General features: G+C 53.2%; 3 protein-coding genes and 1 long non-coding RNA gene across 4 annotated transcripts; 1 reads left to right on the top strand and 3 right to left on the bottom strand.

Moving 5' to 3' along the window:
- Positions 1-23: 23 nt before the first annotated feature.
- Positions 24-2342, bottom strand: Hoxd11 (homeobox D11). The gene is made up of 2 exons (XM_063259343.1): positions 989-2342; positions 24-259 (listed from the first exon to the last, which is right to left on the bottom strand). Exons 1-2 carry the CDS (start codon positions 1764-1766, stop codon positions 24-26), a joined length of 1014 nt encoding a protein of 337 aa, XP_063115413.1. The 5' UTR covers positions 1767-2342.
- A 5443-nt stretch (positions 2343-7785) lies between these two features.
- Hoxd12 (homeobox D12) lies at positions 7786-9548 on the bottom strand. The gene is made up of 2 exons (XM_003478568.3): positions 8613-9548; positions 7786-8466 (listed from the first exon to the last, which is right to left on the bottom strand). Exons 1-2 carry the CDS (start codon positions 9187-9189, stop codon positions 8228-8230), a joined length of 816 nt encoding a protein of 271 aa, XP_003478616.1. The 5' UTR covers positions 9190-9548; the 3' UTR covers positions 7786-8227.
- A 331-nt stretch (positions 9549-9879) lies between these two features.
- On the top strand, positions 9880-13064 carry LOC134478317 (uncharacterized). Its single transcript, XR_010050883.1, has 2 exons — positions 9880-10495; positions 11837-13064. It is a non-coding gene; the product is annotated as an uncharacterized LOC134478317 (long non-coding RNA).
- Positions 13065-14100: 1036 nt separating this feature from the next.
- On the bottom strand, positions 14101-16240 carry Hoxd13 (homeobox D13). Its single transcript, XM_023561145.2, has 2 exons — positions 15309-16240; positions 14101-14533 (listed from the first exon to the last, which is right to left on the bottom strand). Exons 1-2 carry the CDS (start codon positions 16090-16092, stop codon positions 14283-14285), a joined length of 1035 nt encoding a protein of 344 aa, XP_023416913.2. The 5' UTR covers positions 16093-16240; the 3' UTR covers positions 14101-14282.
- Positions 16241-23093: the final 6853 nt, after the last annotated feature.

The raw sequence follows: 23093 nt of genomic DNA, 5'->3' as shown, positions 1-23093 counted from the left end.
GGAGGGGGCGCTTCCTGGAGCTCTCAAAATAAGGGGTTTCCAGTGAAATACTGCAGACGGTCTCTGTTCAGTTTCTTTTCTTTCATCCTTCTATTCTGGAACCAGATTTTGACTTGCCGGTCAGTGAGGTTGAGCATCCGAGAGAGTTGGAGTCTCTTCTCTTTGTTTATGTATACATTAAAGAAAAACTCCCGTTCCAGTTCTCGGATCTGATACTTGGTGTAGGGACAGCGCTTTTTCCGGGACCTCTGGGGGGCCACTGCAAGCCAAAGAGACCAGGAGTGAGTGAGGCCGCTGCCTGCTACCCCCCACCCACCCGCCGGGGCCACTGAGCAAGGGCCAGGCCTGGCCCCGTTAAGGACGTCCCCTGCCTCCTCTGAAAGGCCCTGCCTGCCTCGTGGGGGATGATATATGGGCGGGCACAGGAGAGTGCGGGCGTGGACGTGTGCTCACGCCCAGTGACACACACACACACACACACACACACACACACACACACACACACACAGGCAAGGACGTTGAGAAGGGCGAGCCAGGCTCTAAAGTGGAAGCCAGTGGGAGAGAGGAGCATGCCTGCTGCCCGCCGCCGCCGGGGCATCTGCTCTACTCCAGGGGCGCGCGTCAGCCAGCGGCTTGGATAAAGTCCAGTGCGAGGATCACCCGCCCCCTCTCTAAGAAGCCTGGGGCTTGCCTGTCCACAGTCACCAACCGGCTGGAACTCTCCGTCCCTCCCTCCCACCCTCCGTGGTCTTCAGCACCCCTCCCCAAAACAGAGGGGAAAGCGCTCTGCAGCGATTAATGTCCTCCTCGAGGTCTACCTTAAGCCCACCTAAATTGGTTTCCTATCATAAACACGCTTTACAACGACCCGGGAAATCTTATAGGATGTATAAACCCCTTCGGATGCTTATAAAGTAGCACATAAAACGGCGCAGCCGAGGGAGGCCCCCGCCCCCCGCGCGCCCCGCGCCCCGCGCCCCGCGCCTACCTGCGCCGCCGCTCTTCTCGGCCCCCGCCTCCCCCGGGGGGCCCTCGCCGTCGCCGCCGCCGCCGCCTGCTGCCGCCCCTTTGGGCTCCGAACCCGCGCTCCCCTTGGCGCAGGGGCTGCCCCCGCCGCCGCCGCCGGCCCCGGCCTTGGGGTCGCCCTTGTCAGCGGCGCCCTCGGGCCTGTGCGGCGCGGGCGGCGGCGCGGCCTGCGGCCCGGCGAACGGGGGCCCGGGCGCCGCCTCGTAGAACTGGTCGAAGCCCTGCGGCAGGATGCCGTTGCGGCCCACCGCGCTGTAGAAGTTGGAGGCGGCGCCTGGCGGGCCGTGCGGCGGCCCGGGCGCGGCGCACACGGGCTCGGGCGCCTTGAAGAGCACGTCCGGCCGGCGGCCCGCGGGCGGCAGCAGCTCGCGCTGCATGGCCGCCTCCTCGGCCGCCGCCGCCGCCGCCGCCGCCGCGTAGTAGGGAGCGTAGCCCCCCGCGCCGCCGCCGCCCCCCGCGCCGCCCCCGCCGCCGCCGCCGCCGCCGCCGCCGCCGCCGCCGCCGCCGCCGCCGCGGTACGGCCACTTGGCGCGCTCCAGGCTGTAGTCGCGGAAGGCCACCTCGCGCACGGGCTGGACGTGCGGCGCCAGGTTGGAGGAGTAGGGGAAAGTCATCTGGCAGGACGACGGCTGCGAAAGGAACGACGGCTTGCCGGCGAAGTCCGACGGGGCCACGTAGTAGGCGCAGCCGGGCAGGTACATGCTGGCTGCGCTCGGGCCGCACTCGTCAAAGTCGTTCATGGCTCCGCGGCGCGCACGCCGGCAAGCCCTGGGCCGCTCCCCGCGCCGCCAACCTGAGCCATCGATTGCACAAGAGGCTTGGGCCAGGATCAACTAAGCAAAAATCCCCACCGGGCGCTGACGTGCAATTCATCTTGATTGATTCTGGTGGTAATTATGTCACGTGACGCCATGGAGAGAAATGTCCTTATATCTATATCAGCTCTCGCCAACACGCCCCGGGACGGCTCCTGGCGCCGAGAGGAGCGCACGCTGGGGGTGGATCTGCCTCCCTCTCCCGCCTGCTCTCCCTGGGCGCCTCCTGGCTAGGCTGAGCCGCAGGCCGGTCACCTGCGCTCCGCCAGTGGCTGCCACTGCTGGGCGCATCTGCCACCGCCCGACTGGGCCGCCCGCCCGCGTTCGCCCTCCCGCGCCGCTTTAAGTACGCAGACTTAGGCCGGCTGGGAGGAGGAGGGAGGGGGAAGAAGGAGGAGGAAGGGGGAAGGGAGAGAAATGGCGAGTGGAGGGGGAGCCCCCAGCCCCCCGCACTGGGGACTAGGTGTGAGGGTGTGAGGTTCCCACTCCCACCCCCCTTTCCTGCGGCCGATCCCTCCCCCGCGATGCCGACACCCTCAGCAGCTCACCCGCCGGGAGCTTGTTGCTTCTTGTTCAAGGGGCGCAATTGCGCCACTCTCCAAGGCGCTGGGAGCCCTGATTTACATATTTCTCTGCCCAGTGCTCTTCACCTCCGAGTAACTTGGCTCTCTCCGGATCTGACCCCAGGGTACTGAGTGCTGGTCTCGAAACCCCACGCCAAACCCCTCCCAGGCGCTTGCCCAGGCCACGGCCTCCGGTACACACTCTGCTTCCTCTCCAGGGTCCCTCTCAATTCCCCTCTCCCTTCCTCCTTTTTCATCACTCTTCAGGCTTTCCCTCTGACTTTCTTTTCTTCCCCCATCCTCTCCACTCTTCTTTCCTTTTCCCTTCTTTCTTCCTCTCCTTCCCCACCTCTCTCAGTGTGTCCTCTCATCTCTCTTTCCACTAAGCTGTGTATCACTATCTGTCTTTCTCCCTATAGCTTCTCTGTCTACTCTCAGGACTACAGGGAGAAGAGAGCTCTGCCGGTAGAGATGCTCCAAGGTCCGTGCCTCCCTAAAAGATGGGGTTCCTTTGAACAAAAGGATCTGGACTCCTACCACACACGGCCTTCTGCTTACCTCCCATGAGGGACACATCCCCAGTACCTCTGTCCACCTCACTCCCTCTGCGTTCAGGCTTGGCCTGGGACCAGTTTGCCTTACACCCGTTCCTTCACTGCAGCGGAGCACGGCCAAGGCCTGCGCATTCACGCGGCAGCACCACCAGGCTCCTGCGGCGCCCTTGGGTCTGCGTGATCACTGCAGGTCCCTCGGAGGTCGGTCGGCTCTCCGAGGGCTCCCATTGGTGCCTGGCTCCCCACTGGAGCCCTCTGCACCACCTGGCTCTGAGACGTCTTTAGGCCCCCATCCACTCTTCCCAAGGCCTTGCTCTCCCTCTGCTGCAACCCTCTCCTAGTCCAGAGGTCCAGGCTAGGCCTGGGCTCCCATCTCAGGGACAGCTATCGATTTTCTCCTCAAACCCAACTTCCAGAACCAAGGGCAAGAGCCGGCGCCCAGGAGTCCCCTGCCCAGGCAACCCAGCCCTGAAGGCAGGGCCGCGGTTCTGTGCCAGGGCAGGCGGTGTCTGCTGCACTGTGGTCCCCTCCGCGGCAGGACCTGGCTGCTGCAGTGTCGGTGCTGTGCTCCCTGCCCACCATGCCGACAGAGAGAGAAAAGGCTGGTGGTCTGAGCAATATCTATTTTCTGGTTGATGTGCCCCCCCTTCCCTTTTTCTCCTCCCTCCTTTTTTCCTTCCTCTGTCTTTTCTCCGCCCCCTCCCACAGCTGCTTCCCTCCCCCAACACTGCGCAAACAGGTCCGTGGCGACTGGAGGGTACCAAGCCTTCTCCCACCCTAAGTGTCCACCCGAGTACCCCCTCCCAGCAGCTGGTACCCCCGCCCACCTTCCATCTGCCACCCTTCTCAGCCCAAACCCCCAACACACTTATCTGCCTCCCCATCTCCATCCTAGCCCCAAGCCTCTCCTTTCGGACGCCCAGTCGACGCCCCTGGATCTCTCTCCTAAAATGGCTCCCTGGACACTGCATTCTGGCCCCGCGGTCGCTCAGGACCCAGGGCAGCCGCTGGGCCCCCACTCGAGTCTTGCTGTGTGCGTGGGGGGTGTGCAAAAAATTCTCGCACCTTGTCTACGCTCGCCTCATGGAGTGGATCTCAGGCAGCCACCGCCCCCAAAGTGAAGCCTGCTGACCGCGGAAAAGGGAAATGGAGAGGACGAACCATTCAAGTTCAACGACATGGCGACGGCGGCGACGGCGGGAGCCGCGCTTTGAGGGGAGGGTGCGTCATCCGCAGCAGCGCGCGGTGCACAGAGGAGAGGGGCCCCTCCAGAGCCTTAGCGTGGACACTCGCCGCCACCCCCTTTCCAGACCAGGGCGCTTGTTCCGGGCTCAGACCTCATCGCTCTTTAACCCCAGCTCTCTGCTTGGTCCTTACCCCGAAAAACCAAAGAAAACCACCGTTTCCGGACCCGCGCGCATTCCGCTGCAGAACCTACCGTCAAGACCCCGGCGCTGTGGCCTTGTCCTTGCCTGTGCGGCCCCACCCGAAACGCAGAGAGCACACCAGGCCTTCGGGGCGCAGCGAGCAGCTCCTCCAGCGATAGCTTTCCGGGCAGCGCCGAGAAGCGATGCGGTGATTTTGAGCCACCCAAGATAAGACACTAACTTGACCTTAACTTTGTCAGGGCGCCCCTGGTATCTGGAGAACGTGAACAGACACTGTCTGGCAGCTCTCGTAAAAGCTGGCTGGGGAAGGGATTCTGAGTCATTTCATTTATTGCCACTACAGTTCTGCAAGAAAGCTTTTCCTCCCTGCCAAACTTTAATTATTTATGCTCTTTTAGGAAACGAAAGAAGAGAAAAGCAGGGGGGAAAACACCCAGAGCGAGTCCCTTCCCTGCAGATCCTTCCAAAAGGACTCCTTAAGTCAAGTGACTGGAGAACAAAAATGTGGGGAGATCACCTTTGTCCAAGGACAGTCGGATAGGCGCCTTCCCTCCCCCCCCCCCAACCACCGAAGGGTGGATGCAGCTGGGAGAGGCCTGATGGGGCACACAGGCATCTCCCTCCCCCCACGGCAGACATGAATATTTACAACGATTCTGGGTTTCTCCTCCACCCCTCGGCATCCGGGAAGTGTCCCCAGCCGGCCTCCCTTGGGGAGAACCCCCAGGCCTCCAGAGCTTCCCCCTACAGCCCTCTAAGCTAGCAACCGACCGAATGTCAGACTTAACCATTCGTTTTCGGTTTAAAAACCTCTTACTTTAGCCGAGAGGCCCAAGTGGACTGCACCATTTCAAGGACACGATTATCTTTCTGAGAGGTAACGTTAAGCCCTCAGAATTCAGCATCATTTCTCTCTGACGTTTATTTCTTATCAGTTTCCTCAAGGTTTCAAATCTCTGCTGTCCGTCATCTTTGTATTTGTGTGGATCAGCAAAGGCAACATATTTGAAAAACACTGCTGAACCGACTGATAACATTTAGAATAATTTAATTCCCTTTGGGGAGTGGTCTCCATAAATACCTTCTCATCCTAGACTAAAGGGACAAAGCATGATGATTTAATCATATATATATATATATATATATATATATATATATATATATATTCTACATGTGTTGATTAGGGCCTGCATCTGAGAAAGCCTGTTTCTTCTTCCTTTCCCCAACTCTCTGAACTGAGGTCTCAGTGTGGCTTCTGTCTTTGTTCAGGAGGCAAACCTCTGAATACAGACTCAGACTGGACTCTGGGTGCCACTGCTTCCCTGTGCCCAACCAGGTGGGGAAACATTTCTAGGTATAAGGCCTAGGTGTCCTCTTGTTTCTTTCCTTCCCATTGTGTGTGTGTGTGTGTGTGTGTGTGTGTGTGTGTGTGTGTGTATGTGTGTGCATGGAGAGTTGTGTGTGTGTATAATTTTTAAAAGATTAAATATTTTAAATGTATAAATCAAATTGAATTGAGGGAAAGGTGTTAGAATGTTGAATACTCAGTGTTAGAGATTTATCAGTTTTGTTGTTTTCCCTTCTAGCTAAAAGCTAGTTTCCACCTCCACCAGTTAAGTGCTGGAAGGGTTGGCAGAGGAATTAGCACTAAAAACAAGCCTCTAAATTTACCGGATTGAGCTAGAGGCTACAATGGCTTAGAGGATCTGAAGGCCACATTCCCCAAGGGGACCTCATGGTTTCTGGTGGAGGTGCCTCAGGGGTCTTCATTGGGCTTCAGAGAAACCTGACCAAAACTTGGCTTTGTTCTGAAATCTGAGGAACCACAAATCTTGGCATCCCCTCACAATAGCATGCATCGAAGTATGAGAATTTAGGTAAAATGCAGAAGCCTCAAGCTGCAACGAGCTGAGTGCCCCACTAGTGTGTGAGGTGCTCTCAAATCTGCCCTGTCTCCCTCTACTACCTTTGGATATTTACAGAAATTTTGTTCGCAGGCTTTTATACACCATTTCCTGACTGCCTCGGAAGCCATTTTCTCAACGAACAGTCGAACAGTCACCACCCGAGGTAAACCTGCCACCAGGAAAAAATTTGGTGGAGAGGATGGCCTGAAAACACTAGAAGGGAATCTGAAGTGTTTTTAAAAATCCATCAGCCCCTTGACAGCATGGTTGGGACCTGGATATTTATTTCCACTTAAAACATTTCTATGCATTTAATGAATATGAGGAATTATTCTTGACAAAGTCAAAATATTAATGACAACTATAGCACAGAAAATAAAATTAGTCTAATGTAAGGTCATTTGGGCTGAGGTTCAAGGTGCTCTGTGAGGCCTTCTTCCCCCATCCAGGGCCTGGTCCTCTACTGAAAAAAAATCACTGGATGCTGGGAAGGAATCATGAACCTCCTGGCTATTGTGCATCCTACTAGGACTCAGAGGAGAGGATAGGGGGCCATTATATTTCAGGAGGATTGGAAGAGGCCAGGACCATGGGAGCTGGGGGGGGGGGCATGGATTCCCTGATAGAGGGTTGAGCGGCACAGTACACCCAGAACAACACCATCTGGGATCCAGGAACCCCACCTTCCACAAGGCAAAGGTAGCATGGCTGAGGCCCTGGCACAGGCAGAATTGGCCTCTGAAAGGAGACAGCAGCTAAGCCTTCGTTGGAGTTGATGGGTGGTAGAGACGGTGAGAGAGGAATTTCTGATCCTTGATCCTTCTGGCTTCCTTCAAGAGCAGCAACTAGGGGCTGAGAGATTTCCTTGCCCAGCTCATGGTTCTCTTGGAGTTTTTTTTTTTTTTTTAACCTCTCTCTGGTGATGTATTCAGGTAATTCCAGAGTTAAAAGACAAGTGGACCACTTTACCTACCTTGAGAGAAGGGAACCCATATTTTCAGCCTGATTGTAAGACCCCTCTTCCTCTTGCTTACTCCCTTCTCCTTCCCCTAGTAATTTTCCCTCCTCTTTGTGCTGCTGGGCCTCAAAGCAGACCAGTAACTCCTTTCACAAGCTCAGTGTGGAAAGTCCAGTTACAGGATTACACAGGCCTGGCCTAGGCATGTACAAAGGAGTGGGAGTAGAGTTTTGCCAGTCTTGTCTGGTGATTGCTGTTTGCTCAAGAATCTCTTAGCAAAGAGATTTTGCTTATCTCACCCTCTCTTGCTTATCTCTCAGGGAAGTGTCCAGCCCCTTCCACCCAGCTGAAGGAGCCTGCCCAACCCACATTCCCAGGTGTCTCTGAGTCTCTCTGGCCGCACTGCCCGTTCCCTCCCCTTTCCCTAAGTGTGAAGATCTAGGGCAGCTTTTGTCCACTTCAGGGGCCAGGGCAGATGGGAGGGAATCTGCCTCCTTATTTCCTCTAGAGTGGAGATCCTAGCAGTGCCACAAAGGGCTTCAGTTGCAATGAAACAGAAGTGTATCCACAGCACTTGTCATTGGGGCTGGGTTTTGAGGCCCTTCTTATATTCACGACAGTGGTGAGCTTTTGATAGGTGCTTGCTAAGGGAGAGAGGGGAAGAGAGAGGAGGAAAGGAGAACTGAACAGTTGGAAACAGGTAAGTCCAAGTGCAAGGGTTTGCGAGTGAGCCCCAACTGTAAATGCCACAGACATGAGCCAGGACAGGTGACTCCAGCCAAGGTTGCACTGCAACTCCCAACATCCCTCTAGAGTTTCTTAGAGAGAATGGAAATTGAGGCCAAACTGGCCACATCTCCCTAACTCCTACTGGCTTCTGGGCCACTGGGCCACTGAACGGGAGGGTACCCGGAACCAGCAAAGAAAGTCGAGGGAAAAGACCCAATCCCAGCACCTGCTGTCCACTCCAGGCCTCCGTCCAAGAGGGCAGGCCTGGCTGGCCGCGGCTACGCTGGCTAATAGAGCGCCAGCGCCTGCTCACGCAGCACCACGCGCTTCTTCTTCATCCGCCGGTTTTGGAACCAGATTTTGACTTGCTGGTCGCTGAGATTCAGCCTGTTGGACAATTCTTTGCGCTTCTGCCGGTTGATGAATTCGTTGAGAAGGAATTCGTTCTCCAGCTCCGCAATCTGCTGCTTCGTATAGGGTTTCCGCTTCTTGCGGGCCCTCCCCGGGGCCGCCCCCCATGGCAGGCCTGCAACACAGCCCCCAACCTGTGTCAGCCGGGCTGGCTCCCCGTCACTGCCCGGCCCGGTGGTTCCCCTTGCCCCTAGAACGCTCCCCGTCACTCCACCTCCCATCCCGGCCCAAACCGGCCCGGAGAGCGTGGCCCCGGTTTACCGTCGGGCGGCGAAGGTCGCAGGCAAGAAGCGCCGCCCGCCGCCTGCACTGTCACGTTCAAGTTGAGCCGGCCCTTGGTGTCATCTTTGAAGCCTGCGGCGCAGGGGGCCCCCTGGAGCAGAGTCGATGAGCCTGGCGCTGCACGACCCACGCCCGCGTAGTCGAACTTGGTGGCTTTGAGCGCCGCAGCTGCAGGAGCCAGGCTAGCCTCGGGGACGAAGGGCGGCCGCGTACGGCCACGCTCCTCGGGCCCGGTGGCCGCTTCGGGCGGATAGAACTTGACTTGTTCTTCGGGGCCGCTGTCCTTGGCGCCTGGGGGCTGCAGACCGAGAGGCCCGGAGCCGGCCAGGTAGGGCTGCGAGAAGCTGCCAAAGGCAGAGGCGCTGGCGGGCTGCGCGGGGGTGCAGGAGGCGGGAGTGGAGGCCCAGGGCAGCGCCCCGCGAGGGTAGGAGATGGGGGGAAGCGCGGCCAGCTGGCCGCCATTCGGCCGCAGGTTGGAAAAGTAGAAAGAGTCGGGAGACTGCAGATTCAGAAGCGAGCCCACATAGCCCGCTCTGTAGAGACTGCGCTCACACATCTCCAACAAAGGGCTTCGGCTGCGCTCGCAACAGTATTTAGTTACAACCGGGAATAAGAGGACCGGCTCAGACGATTGGACGAAACTTTGCCTGCAGGTTCTTCAAAGTCGGTCATTTCGGCACCGCCTACATCCCCCGACCCGTTTCCCCCCCTTCGGGGTATTATGATAACACCCGTAAGGTTGGATGTCGAAGGAGGAGGCTGCCGCAGAGCCAAAACAGGTTGAGCAAAGCGAAGCCACTGTAAGTTTTCGGGCTGGCTTCAGGATCTGGCGGCAGAGGGCTGAAGGTGCCTTTGCCCAAATGTCCCTTGGGACTCTTCTGTTCTTGATTGGCTTTGCCATTCCGTTTTCCGCTGGCTACCTGGGCCGGGCTTGCTTCTACTGACTTTAAAGTACCGCTGAGGCATTTTGCAGTAACCAGCGGCTGTGGGCTTGTCTGGAGAGGGCGCGGCCTGGCAATGCCACTCCTCTCTTAATCCCTTTCATACAAAGGACCTCGCAGGAGGCCGCTGCGGGGACGCAGGAGAATCAGGCAGCAAAGTCCCACTCACTGCCGGAGCCCTGGGTCCCAGGCGGTAGACACATCTAAGAAATTTACCAAACTCAAAGGAAGGCATCATAAACTCTGTCAAAGTTTGGCGCTCAGGAAGGATGCATCACACCACTCCTGGTGTGTGTCCCCCATGTCAGGAACTCTGCTCCTAGAGAAATCCAGGACCAAGGACAATGCTGTCAAGGAATCCACCAGCTTGAGTAGACACAGTGGTGGTCATAGGCTACATTCTTTTTATCACCTGAAGTCACTTTAGCGACTACACTCTGCAAATCAGAACTCCAAGGCAGATAAAGACAAATTCCCTGGACAGAAGGTGGAAAGACAGAAGAGCCAGTCACCTGGCAGAGTGGGGATGGGGGAGGGGGAGGTTGGTGCACTGAGGCAACCAGCCAGCCAGCAGCCTTTCATGCCTCTAAGGTTCCAGGGCGCAGGCAGCTGGCGGGTTCACAGATCTGGCAAACAGGGAAGCAGGAAGGGCAGCCATTCCTCCTAAAGAGCAGAATTCTTAGCCCCTGTGACAGGCCCTCCTGTCTAGTCTGCTAGGAAATCTAGGGGTCTTCTGTCTCCAGTTTTGCGAACCCAGGGACCCAGTGAGGGTCAGTTCAGAGAGAGGCATCTGTCCCAGCCTGCAGCGGCCCCCCTGATCCCTGAGCCAAGCTGGAATTGGTTAGACTGCCAGCTCCAGCACGGAGACCACACAGGCGCCGCCGGAGGGCAAGGCTGACCACCGCGCTGAGACTTTATTGTGTGAGTTATGGCGACCAATTGGGCGGCTCTGCGGAACGCAATCGGCCGCTTCCTCTGACTTTAGGGAGGGGGAGGGGGCTGAGGTGGGATAGGACTTGGGAGGGATGGGGATGGGGGTGGGGCGGTGGGGGTGGGGGTTGGGAAGTCTTGGGCTTCTCAGGACAGTGTTTTTTCCTTAGGAGCTCAGGTTAGAGTCTCTTTTCCGCCCGACCTTCCAAGGGAGACAGGGTAGGCAAAAGCTATAACCCTAGTTCCTAGAGACTTAGGGAAACTTGGACCTTGGCCCCAGATATCTCTCATTTTGGGAAACTCGCCCTATTTTCCAGGAGCCGCGGCCTTTTCAGGCCTGAAATCTCCAGTTTGGGGTCCCTGCAGTGCCTGCGCCTGGCGTCTCCACGCACGGCGTTTCCGTGATATTCCTAAGCCTCCAGATGTCCCCTGGAGCTAATCGGGCAGCCTTCACAGCAGCTGTTTGCCCATCAGGACTAAACTCAAAAAATGAACCAAGTGCGAAGCCGAAAAAGACTAGAACAGTCAGATTTCCTCCACTGCTCCTTACCTAGTCGCCCCACCTCAGCCCCTAGGTTTATGACTTTCGAAGTCTGGCAGGCGCAGTCTTAAGCAGGGAGCCTGGGGACAGTAGGGAGGTGGGGGGCGGGAACGAGTCTCGGCGGGTGAGAGAATGGCAAAGCCGCGTTTGGCGGAGGAGCTGGAGGCGAGCTGTGCCAATGCCGCCGACCGCCCAGGAGATGGCGAGCGCGCTCCACGCCTGGCGAGGCGCCGCCGCACGGTCAAGATCAACAGCGAAGGGCGGTGCGGCGGCCTGGGGTCGCAGGCTGCGCGGTCACGGCCCGCTGCCAGGCGCGGCGACTGCCTCTGGAAGCCGGAGATGGGCCGCAAGGCTGCCCGGGCAGCCGAGCCCAGGGACCCAGCGGGTTGCTGGGACTGTCGCGCAGCCTCTTTGTCTGGACTGGCGTCCCGGCTGCAGCGCGTTCGCTGCCTCTTGAATCACGCACAGAGCGCGGGCCTCAGTCCCCCACCCGCAGCGCTGAAAACCTGCCGGATGTCCGTGCAGCTTTCCCAGCGGTTTCTCGGTCTCTAACTAAAAGAAAGCCCCCCCCCCCCGCCCCCTTCTTTGCCTACCCAACTTCCAGGGGGCCTCCCTCCAGCGCCCAGGTCACTTTCCCCACTCCTCTCCGGCCTTCCGCAATTCGGAATATGAAAAGATCACATATAAATAACAGAGCCTTCATCTGTTATTGATTTAGCCGTCAATTCAGATTCCACCAGAGAGCATTTGAGCTCAGTTTTAATCTTTGGCTAACCTCTCATTTCTCTTAGGCGGAGGGAAATTGACGTGCAAAGTACAGATGAAAGGAAAACTTCGGCGCAGACCCCTCTAACCCATGATGGGAAATCTGAGAAAAGGATCCGGGAAATGGAGTGCGGTGCAGGAGCCTGGAACTTAGCAAAAAGAAATGAGGGGAAGGGGCGGACGGCGACTGGAAGAAAGAAAATTCGGCTCATTTCTGATGAAAACACAACCTGTGAGAAAAATACTTAAAATCTTAGCGATCCTTCCCAAAGTGACGTCGAGGACGGTGTGGTCCCATGTTCAGGGGTTTTTCTTCTGCGAAGATTTGATCGCTGTTCTATCTCTTCGTGTCTCTGTCGGACCCTGTCTTTCTCTAAAGGAATCTGGCTCTGTGCAATTAGCAGTAATATATGAAAGAAATCAAGCTGGGCCGGAGAAAACGAAAGTACTTCCCAGGACTGTAGATCCTTGTGATTTCTCGAAGAACCCTAAAGGAATCCTCCTGCCAGAGCTCACATACTGTGGGAGATTTAAAAAAAAAAAAAATCTGTGTTTTGGAACTAACCCACATACTAAAAAGTTAGCAGCCATTAGAGTTACCAGGAGTTCCTACCCGGAGTGAGTACCCAGCTTCCTTAGTGGCCATTTCTGAGTGGCAAAAAAGGCCTCAAAGAAAAAGCTCTTAGTGTCTAAAAATTGTGCCTAACAGTTAGGATGTGTGTTTGTGTTTCCAGTTGTCAATTGCTGTGTGCAGCCTGTCCAGACAAGAGGAGAGGAGATAAGGCTGAAATGTTTCTTTTTCGATTGCCAAATATGGATATGGCTTGCTAATTTCAAGACCTTTGTAAGCAAAGACATTTATAACGGGCCTTTCTAGGTTGAAAATTTCCAAGGGAAGAGTTTGCCTACACTTGGGCACAGTCATACTTACCTATTTTTTAAGTACATAAAACTTTTAAAATAAAAATTGATTATATTGAAAGAAATAACATTTTATTGGAGATGTTTTTGAGCTGGAGTGGTAAAGAGTTTTTAGACATGGCAAGTGATAACCTCTTAAAAACATCACTTGTGTGAAAGGAATGAGGAGCAGATTCAGCGAGCCGAGTGCGGAGGTTTCAGAGGTCTGGTGCAGAGTTTTCTTCATCTATAGGGAACATCATAGTGTTCAGGATAGCAATACTTTATAATAAATAAGAACACTTTCTAGAGGCAACATAAGCTTAAAAGAAAAAGAGAACACATGTGTATTAAGACTCAGGATACAAGAGAGTTCTGTTTATTTAGCTCTCCCTAGGAGTAAAAAGTGATTTTTAAATGCCTGAAGCACTGTTCATGTATATCAGCTCACAGACATTGCCTCTACAAAAATAATCTCTCAGCTGTATAAATATGCAGCATGTAAAAAGTAGTTCTTTAACATCACTTTCAGAGGTTTTTATTTTTCTTCTTGGACCTTACAGTTTTACATTTTTCAAATTTGTTAGATGTTTTAAAGCTCTTTAAGAGGCCCAATACATTCACTAAGATACTTAAATTCTTCATTGGGTTCTTAATAAAGTTTCCACCTATGGACCACAATGGTTCAGCCTCTTTGCAGAGACTGAGAAAGGCCTCAACCTTAGTCTCAGATTGGAGGCCAAGGAAAAGAGTGCATTTATATCACCCATAGGTTACTCTGCCAATTGCAGTTATTTAAATATCTTTATCAGGATTCTGAGAAATGAAGGCATCCATGAAGACATTATTTTCAAATTAAAGGTTATAAAAGCACAAGTCACAAGGTGTGTTGCAAATGTATAACTACAACAGCAAGTGAGAGACCCAACACTGGGAAGATTGTCTTCATTCTAATACTGATACAAACACTATCTAATAAGGTAGCTGCTTTTAGGGCTATCACAATGCCTTCAGCCTCCTGTTTTTAGATGTTCTGGGAGACCGAGGAGCACAGCCAGCCTAGAGCTGTTTCACTTGCCTCAGGGCAACTGCTGAAAGCTAATGATTCAATTACCCAATCACAGGATATGAATGACTGCAAATTATTCTGCCCTAATGGATTACAAAGATAATCAATTCTAAAAACGGACATATAAAGTGATTTTTAAAAAGTAGAACTCTTAAATCAGAATGGCACTTCTGAAATTCATTGGCGGGGGATATTAAAAAATACTTCAAGTCCTTTATACTGGCCTGGAGGGAGAAACAGAACATTTAAAACATCATTAAAAAAATAAACCTAGACAAGAACAAAACCAGTAATAAACAAGTAAGAAACAGAACTACAAAGTCAGGTTAGGCAGCAAAAGGTTTTAGAGCCAGGTGAGGGTTAAGAGAGAAAAACATTTCACAAAATTTGCCATCATCGGCAGGAGGTGGGGTGGGGGGAGGAATTAAATACACATTCAAGTCTTTCCAAAGGTCTTTTGGAGACAACTGAAAGCAACTGAACTGTGGTCAACTTGGCCCACATCAGGAGACGGTATCTTTGAGCTTGGAGACGATTTTCTTGTCCTTCACTCTTCGGTTCTGAAACCAAATGGTCACTTGTCTCTCAGATAGGTTCGTGGCAGCTGAAATCCGTCGCCTCTTGTCCTTGTTAATGAACTTGTTAATGGCATACTCGTTCTCCAGTTCTTTGAGCTGCAGTTTGGTGTAAGGCACCCTTTTTTTCCTTCCCCGTCGGTAGACACACATGTCTGGCTGATTTAAAGCCACATCCCCTGGTACAAACAACAGCATGGGAAAAATTAGACTGGGATATTTGGAACACCTAGCTGAGAAGTCTATGTGTATGCCTGTCTGTGTGTGAGAGCTTGGTGGGATAAAGAGAATTTAAAAAAAAAAAAGGCTGTTTACATTTATTGTTACTTACACAGTCATATCACTCACACGTTATCAGAGAAAAACTATTTGTATTTCAAAACAAAGGCTAATTTGATGGATCATCATGGTTTCTTAAACCGGCATCTTAACAAGTCTGTTATTTTATGGCCTGCATATTGGGGACATTCATAAGGACAGTTTCTGCAAATGCCAGTTGCTTACATTAACACACACACACACACACACACACACACACACACACACACACACGGAGTCAGATATTTTGCCTATGCTTTGATTGTTGTATTTCTGTATTTGGAATCTGTGGGTTGTAAGAAGTCTTAGTAGCCACCCTTGCGTAGCTGTGACACCCCTTAGGAAAGAGGCCTCTTCAGCATGGAGGCCTTAGCAAAGGGCAATCCAAAGATCCTCAGTTTAAGGAGAAGAACGCACCTGCACCATACAGGGTGCAAAGCATTTAGAGGCTGTTTATATAGCAAGAGGATTTTACAGGTTTCACAAGAATGGGATAAGCTTATCCACTGGGTTAACTTTGGTCAGGTGGAGCACCGGCACCCACTCCCAAATAGAGACCCACGCTCTTTTTTCTTTCTTTTCTCCTTCTCTGGTTCCTTTTCCCTCCCCTCCTCCCTTTTTCTGCATTGCCCCTACCTGGAAAGGACGATTTCCAAAAGTGGGACCCTTGCGGCTGGTCCTTGGCACAGTACACCTGGCTATTCCACCCGTTGGCCAGCGTCCAGGACTGGTAGCCCTCCATGGAGATGTAGGCTTCGTGCCGAGGCTCCCCAGAGCCGAAGGTGGACACCATGTCGATGTACCCGGGCACGTGCTGGTAGGGGCTCGTGTAGCCCTGGTAAAAGGACACCTCCTTGGCTCGCGCGGGGACCTCGTTGGTCGGTACACTGCTGCTCGCCAGGCCGGACACGTCCATGTACTTCTCCACGGGGAAGCCTCCCAGAGACGCATGAGGCGACGACTTCAGCGCATTCTGCTGCAAGCCCACGCCGTGCGACATGCGGCAGCTATAATAGCCGTTGCCGAAGTGGTAGCCGTAGCCCAGCGCCGGCGCACCCGGAGGCGCTGCAGCCGCGGCCGCCGCGGGCGCCGGGCACTCTTTGGTGGGGGGAGCCTCGGGGCGCGCGGCGACCACGGCAGAAGATGACGACGACGAGGCGGAGCCCGTGCGCTCAGAGGTCCCGGGGTACGCGAAACTGGAGGCCGCCGCCGCCGCCGCCGCCGCCGCAGCCGCCGCCGCCGCCGCCGCGCGCCCCGAGTGCGTCCCGGCGAACACGGGCGCGGAGAGGAACCCGCGGCACTGGCCGGGCGCCGCCGCCGCCGCCGCCGCCGCGGAGGACGAGGAGGAGGCCGGGGCCGGCCCCGCGGCGCCGCCGTCCGCCCGCAGCCCGTCCATGTCCCAGCTCCCGGCGCGGCTCATGGCCCGGCTCGGCCCGGCCCGGGGCCCGGCCCTGGCCCCGCGCTGGCCACCATGGCGCGCCGCGCCTCCTCCCTCCTCTCCTTTCTCTCGCGCTCGCTCCTCGCTCGCTCGCTCGCTCGCTCCCGCCCTCTTCCTCTCGCCCGCTCTCCCTCTGCGAGCCTCCCGCCTCCCGCCCGCCCGCCCGCCCGCCCTCCAACAGGTTAGCTCATCGCGGGACGTTTATAAAAACGAAGTTCAGGTTGGGAGGGGGCCTGGGCCGGTCGGGGGGCCGCCTCCCGCCCCGAGGGCGCCGGCCGGGGACCGTGCCATTGGCTGCGCGGGGACACGTGGGGGCAGGGGCGCGGGGAGCCTGGCTCCAGGAACGGGCCCGCCTGGACCCACCCACCCCGGCCCCCAACCCCGGCAGCCCCTGGGGCGGCCCACTCCCCTCCTCTCCCTCCCCCAGACCCAGGCGTTGGCGCTGCAGCCACCCCACGAGTTGATTGCGCGACGGCCCATCCCAGGCCCTGTCTGCGACCGAGGCGCCGAGGCCTGCGCCTTGTCTCAGCCACGGCTGTCTTTGCCACCTCTCCTAGAGTCCCCGAGCTGCAAACAAAATGAAGCTGAAGAGCAGAGATGGTCAGAATGATGTGAAAACGGACCCCCCAAAATTTTTTAAGTCCTGTCGATTAATCTTTCCTTAGCCCACCTCTGAACTGTAAATTTGGGGGAGCTGATTTTCCCTGCCTTGGACGCTGCTAACTGGCAAAGGCATTTCACTCGTGTAAGACTCACGAGCGTAGGCCCTATGCACACACGGACCCAGAAAATATACACACAGCGCCCTTGGGCGGCGGCAGAGACTTGCAAGCAAATCAAGCAGAGGGAAGACCAACCTCACATCGGCCGCACCAAGCCTGACAATCTGCCCCAGCGAGAAAGTCCGTGATCCAGCCTCGGTGTCTCCACACTCAGCCAGCTGGAGTCACCTCTTTAGCCGGGATGCCTCCCTCCGCAGGCAGAAAGACCCTCTGAAGGGCGCGGGAGGCGAAAGTCATTCTGCAGCTGCCGGGAAGCCTCTGTGCCCAGTCCGCAGCCTACCGGCCTCTAGCATTTTGCAGCCACCACCCACCCACCCCCGCCCGTTACTCACACCAATTAATTGAAAACTTCACTTTCCCAGGGACCTTTGTTTCTCTTCCTTTTCCAAATTGCCAACTGCACAAAACTGAGAGCGGCAAATTAACAAGGTGCTTTTTCCAAGCAAAGCCTACACTTGCAGTAGTAGCAGCCCAGAATACCTAAACCTGACTTTGAGGCCATCTCTGGGCATCGCTGGTGGAGATATACCCTGCTCTGGGGCCCTGCTGCCAGAGCTTTGGGGATTACTGCCCCAGCCTCTCTGCATCCTTTCTTACATTCCTCAGTCTCAGAGTCCTAGGCTATTCCAATGATCTCAGCAAGAATCAGAGCAGCTGTGTGAGTCCTGTGGAGATTTGGGTCTCTGCCCCAGGAGCAATAGGAGACCCCAAGACCCAAGGGTGCTGGAGTGGGCATGGGAGTTCTTAGGGTGAGCCAATTTGATTCTGTGCCATCAACTCTTTAGGCCAGTCTATCTCCAAGAAAATTGCTCCCCCAAGCCTGTGACTGGTGAGGCCAGTTTTTGACTCAGTCCCCTGGTTCCCAGATTGAAGAACTGAGTAGGCAAAGAAAAGAATAAGAAGAAAAAAAGAAAGAAAGAAAGAAAGAAAGAAAGAAAGAAAAAAAGAAAGAAAGAAAGAAAGAAAGAAAGAAAGAAAGAAAGAAAGACAGACCAGCAAAGTTGTCCTGGGCCTGGTCTGGCCTTGCAGGGTGGGCTGCTGGTGTTGGGAGTGTTGACACGCAAAACACAGTAACCATAAAAGGCTCAAATAAAGGGGAAAGTTATGAGAGAGGTGCTGAAAAAGAAAAGCAAGAGAATTAGTTTGACCTTTTTGAAGTTCTGGACAGGTTCATGATCCAATTCAAGGCAGTGGGGACCTGAGCTTTGCAGAACTGTAGGGAAAAGAAGTTTTCTGATGAGAACAATTTGGGCAAAAGTTAGCTGTGGAAGCTGGACTTCATTTTTAAATAGCTAGCTAAGGCCAGGTGACAGAGTTGCTGACTTTTTGAAAAGGATTGGCTAGATTCTTTACCCAACAATTCCGGTACCAAACCGCTAACCATAGACCACCTAGACATGGAGATGCATTGCTTTTTCCTTTGTTTCTCTTTCTTTTCTCAGTGAGAAAGAAAACATGCAGATACTTTTAATTTTTTCTATGACCTCAAAAAATTTACTAAAATATTTCTAAGACCAAACTGGGAACAATGTTTCTTCAGCCTCTTAAAACTAAATATTGTGGTGACTTTATGCTCTTGGACTTTAGTCCCATTTTCTCCCCGATAAATACATTTTTAAGTTTAAAAATGAAGAAAGTAAAATTAAGATAAGAAGGAAAAACTTATAAGGGTTTACTAATCTCATGAAGCCCATTGATTTTGGCTTAATTCTCCATGCAGCAAATTAAATTTGTGCTGAATTAGGAGACAAATTTGAATTAATGCTCAGGCTGAGACTTCTCAGTGGTAGCCTTGCTTCTATAGGTCCTGAGGGACAATGGCAGGATTTGGAGTTTCTCTCCTTATCCTAGTGCATATTCTGGGATCAAGGAGATTTTGAATCATAAGGAGTTTTGCTTTTTGCATCCTGATTTGATCCTGCCAGTTTCACTGCCTCCAGAAAAGCTTTTGATATTCCAGCCCTGTAGGAGGAGGTTACCCCCAGGAAGGTGTCTCTGATTGGGCCCTATGTTCCAGTATCCCAAGACAAGACTATTGTTGAGTACTAGACAAAGTCCTACTGATCTGTTTATGGACTAATGTGGTACATGGTTTACAACACAGGGGTGGTAGTTAGTGGAAGAATTTTGAGATTGAATTGGCAAAAACATTTCATTTAGCTTATACAGGCTATGTCTAAACTGATTTCAGCTAGAAACTTAACTGGAATCATTTTCTTTAATTATCCAGGAGTACAGACTGAGGCTTACATTTGTATGTGTGTGTTTCATACTGGGATTTTAACAAAAGAAGTAGATTTTGTTAAATGATTTTTTTTGTTACAGTGACAGATATCTCCAAATCTACATTCTTCCACAATACATTTTGCTGCATTTCCTGATTTTGGTGAAAAACTCATGATGTCCTTTGTTCCCTAAAACCCCACTTTACTCTCCCATCACTTGGTCTTCTTCGTTTCACTTCCTGAACACCCCCCCTTTTTTTTTAAAACTGAGGCTGTTCTGGAAATCATAGCTCTATTTTCTTCCTTATAGATGATCTTTCAAATTGTACTCCTGTCTGGGTTTGAGGAATAGTTGAATACAGGCTGCAATTTAGGCTTTGTGGTTTTGCCGTGATGGGGAGCAAGCCCAGGGCAGATTTATTGAAGTTGCTCTGCTTGCCAAGACAGCAATATGCTCAATTAACCACATAATCTGTGGCTATTAAGACTGGGGTGACAGGGTCCTATCAGAATGGGGTCCTGGGGACTCCTTTGAAAGCATTTGCCTTGATGGCCACAACCAGGAAGCACAAGACACCTTCCTAATTAACTTGTAAGAAGCCAAAGATTCAGCATAGAAAGAGTATTAATGCCAAATTCTTAAGTCCAGTAGACCTGGCTGAACAAATTTCTTAACCAAGTCCTGCTAACATTGGACCCAATTTCCCATCTCCAGGGGGAATACCGAGTTCCACCCAGGCTGAAAATATCAAGCAAACAAACAAAAAAGCAAAAACAAATTCACAACACTACCTAGGGTGTACAAAGAGGGCTCTAGCAATAGTCAGACAGTGTATTATTCTGTTTGGCCCCTTTCTATGCCTGAGAGGCATTCCCTTTCAGTTTAACAACAAAGTTAGGCTTTATTAAATGAAAATCATTTGCATCAACAACAAAGATCCTTCCCAAACACAAAACATTACTTGATAAAGCCAGGTTTGCTTCCCATAGGGCAGCAGGTCCCTGCTTGAGACAGAACTCCTCCAGTCTTGGAGGGAATTAAACAGTAAATGTTTTCTTTCAAAAAGAAAAACTAAACTCAAAAGGGGACACCAGAGGGTGGGTCCAGAGCTGGAAAAGCCAGTAACTTGTTATTTTAAGATTTTAATAAAAGCTGAGACTGCAGTTTGGTCTGACATCTCCAGGTGTGGGGTGGTCCTAGGAACACACTTTTCTAGTAAAACTATTGTTAAACCTAGTAAAGCTCACTCGGTTGGCCGTGGGAAGCAAAGGAGAAGGAAGGTGTGTTTATCTGTCCATCTGCATTTCTCAGCGCTCACAGTCTTTACGGGACCCACGCTGCCGTCAGCAGTAAGACAAAAGGATGAAGGCTAGGAAAGTGCCAAACTGTTAAACAAGACTGCAAAGGCAGGGAAGGATGCGAGTGGTCGGTTACGCTTCGGCCAGGCGGCACGCAGTTCCCCCAGCCTGGCGCTAGATGTCCCTGCAAGTTCTCGTGTCGCATCTGAGGGCACAGGAGCTCCAGGCAGGCGACCGGCCTGGCCTGAATAGCTCCGTCCGAGAAGAAAGTACCCACGCAACTTCTCACCAAATACAGTCCCCCACATAGCGCGGGATCTCAGGGAGAGCGGGAGAACGAAAGAGAAAGACTCGTCCAAACAGACCCAGAGGAGACAGAGAGCTAGAAGCTTGCGTGCCCGGGATGGAAGCATGAAATTAGCAGTGCGAAGTCAGGCCTGGTTCCTCGAGCCCTGCTGCTCTCTTAAACCGAAACTCCCAGCTACGGAGACTGCAGTTGGTCTAGAGGTGACTTGCCCAGGACCCGCAGCCCAGACCCTGGCAGTGCTGCTGCCGCACCACACACCGCAGTCCCCGTGCTGGAGCAGTGGTGCCTCGATGCTGATCTGGATCTGCGATGGAGGCCTCAGAGGCCCGTGCCAGTCGGGGGCAGGGAAGAGGACAGCCTCTGCTGCAGATTCGCGGTTACCCGCGTGCCTCCAGTGGGGCAGCTGAGACAGATTTCTATTACCTTCAGTCTCAGGCCAAAACTGTTTACCATTTCACCTCTCAGAAGCCGTTGCTGCACAAGAAATAAGTATTAGTCGGCGAGCCTGATGCAAAAATGTTTCCGGGATAAAAAAGTGTTTTTCAGACCATATGGAGCAAGTTCTTCCCTCATTGAACTCCACACTCCATCTTAAAAATCCCTGCTAAGCTACTTGAGTTTACACTGGGTTGGATTCTTGTTTTAATGAGCAGGTCCTGCACCTTGGTAGTGAGTAGGAGGATTTAAAGTCAGCAGAGGCTGCAAAACCCCAGGACATCTAAGCCAGTTTCCAGCCTCAGCCTCTACCTCGTGGGAGACGTGCAAGTGTCAGGCATTTCATCCATAAGCGTCCACATCACTGCATTGGCTTCTCGCTTCTCGGTCCTCTACTCAGGCTCAATGTTTCTGAAAAGGCCTGAATTTAAATATGATACGCACCATGAGAAAAACAGGAAATGCTATCCAATACTTTGAATTACATTGTGACTTGTATATTATTGAAGGTAAGTTTAAATCACAAGTAAGTTGCTGAACTCTTCTGTGTTGAAAGTTTCTCATTCCTGGTATGGAGATAATATAATTTCATAGTTTCAGTGAAGTTTAGAAGTGAGGATCCCTGTAACAAGTAACTGTATAGTAAGGGCTTCATCTCAATCAATCCACATTGCCACTGCCAGTGGTTGTGGAATTGAAACATTATTGTCTGTTAAACGTGCTTTAGCGAAAAGTTATATTTGTCTTTTACTGTGAGTAGTTTCCCTGCCATGGTCTCGAATGCACTTTTTGTAATAAAGGCTCATTAATGTTCTTTAAAAGGTGTAAAACAGTTCTCAAAACCACTAATGAATGGAGGTGACGCCGAAAAATGATGTTTCCCCTTTTCAACACACCGAGGCCGAGTTTGGCGCAGTCTTTGGAACGAGAGGCGCCAGGTCCCAGAGGAAAGGGAGGATGTAGGAAACCCGCGGGCAGGGCCATTGAGGAAGGGGTCGCGGTCCGCACCTCAACCCCCAGCGGCGACTTCTGCGATTGAAAAGCTGCTCACAGCCGCCGAAACCGCGAGGAAAACAGATGGGGGCGCCAAACGACAGCAATAAAGGAGTTCGCGAAATTCCGCCCAGGCAGCGCCTCCACGCGCCCCCACCGTGGCAGGGCTCTGCCCTCCACTCAGCTAGGACCCAAGTGCCCCGTTAGTCCCCAGAGCAAACTTGGACTGGATAGGGAGATGACCCTCCCCGGGTCAACTGGGGGAGCGACTCCCAAGAAGGCTGGAGGTGTGTGTGCGACTGAGGAGCAGGTGAGGGAGTCCACAGGGCTGGGCTCCCCAGGCACTACTGGCCCCAAAGCCGCAGGAGGAGAGCACAGAGCTCTCTGGGCTGTGTGGTCACAGGGACAAGGGTCAAGGGGGACGCCCCGACACGTCCTCATCAGAATACTGGCCCCTTACTCTGGGTTCCCAGCCACCTCTCCTCGCCCCTTTTACCCCAAACGCTTTGCCTATTGAGCTCTGCGTTTGTTACCTTAAAGACATGGCATTGATTTTCTAAGCAAAATTCGCGTTGTCGAAGAAAGTTGGCGCCAAGGGGAACAGGAGAGAAACTTTTGGCGTGGGCTATATATGTGTCTGTGTGTGCATAAACGTACTTCACACCTCGCCTCCCCTTACATTCCTGACGCGCCCCCAAGGGTCTAAGGTTAAAAGGAAAGCGCCAATTGACAGATGGGCAAATAGATCCTGGGTTCGCCCCTAACACCCCGACGTGCTGGGTGTGTCGGAGGGTGGGACGGAAGGGGCCCGGGCTGGGGGTCTGCGCTGGCGCTGGCTCCGGGATGCAGGACCTGCGCCCAGATTGCCGGGGTCTCCGGGCCGCTGCGGGAGCTCAAGGGCCGGATTGGACCCCGGCATCCGGCGCCGCGCGCTCGGGTCCT

The sequence above is a fragment of the Cavia porcellus genome, unplaced genomic scaffold, assembly GCF_034190915.1.
Source record: "Cavia porcellus strain 051 isolate PalLab524CR breed Dunkin Hartley unplaced genomic scaffold, mCavPor4.1 scaffold_12, whole genome shotgun sequence".
NCBI classification, from domain to species: domain Eukaryota; kingdom Metazoa; phylum Chordata; class Mammalia; order Rodentia; family Caviidae; genus Cavia; species Cavia porcellus.
Note: the sequence above shows the minus strand (reverse complement) of the source record. Positions and strands in the feature narration are given on the sequence as shown.

Coding starts and splice junctions, on each gene's coding strand:
- Hoxd11 (XM_063259343.1), bottom strand. CDS start 1,766: ATGAACGACTTTGACGAGTGCGGCCCGAGCGCAGCCAGCATGTACCTG. Junction 260..988: donor CGAGAAGAGCGGCGGCGCAG/GTAGGCGCGGGG, acceptor TTTGGCTTGCAG/TGGCCCCCCAGAGGTCCCGG.
- Hoxd12 (XM_003478568.3), bottom strand. CDS start 9,189: ATGTGTGAGCGCAGTCTCTACAGAGCGGGCTATGTGGGCTCGCTTCTG. Junction 8,467..8,612: donor GCGACCTTCGCCGCCCGACG/GTAAACCGGGGC, acceptor GCTGTGTTGCAG/GCCTGCCATGGGGGGCGGCC.
- Hoxd13 (XM_023561145.2), bottom strand. CDS start 16,092: ATGAGCCGCGCCGGGAGCTGGGACATGGACGGGCTGCGGGCGGACGGC. Junction 14,534..15,308: donor TTGGAAATCGTCCTTTCCAG/GTAGGGGCAATG, acceptor TGTTTGTACCAG/GGGATGTGGCTTTAAATCAG.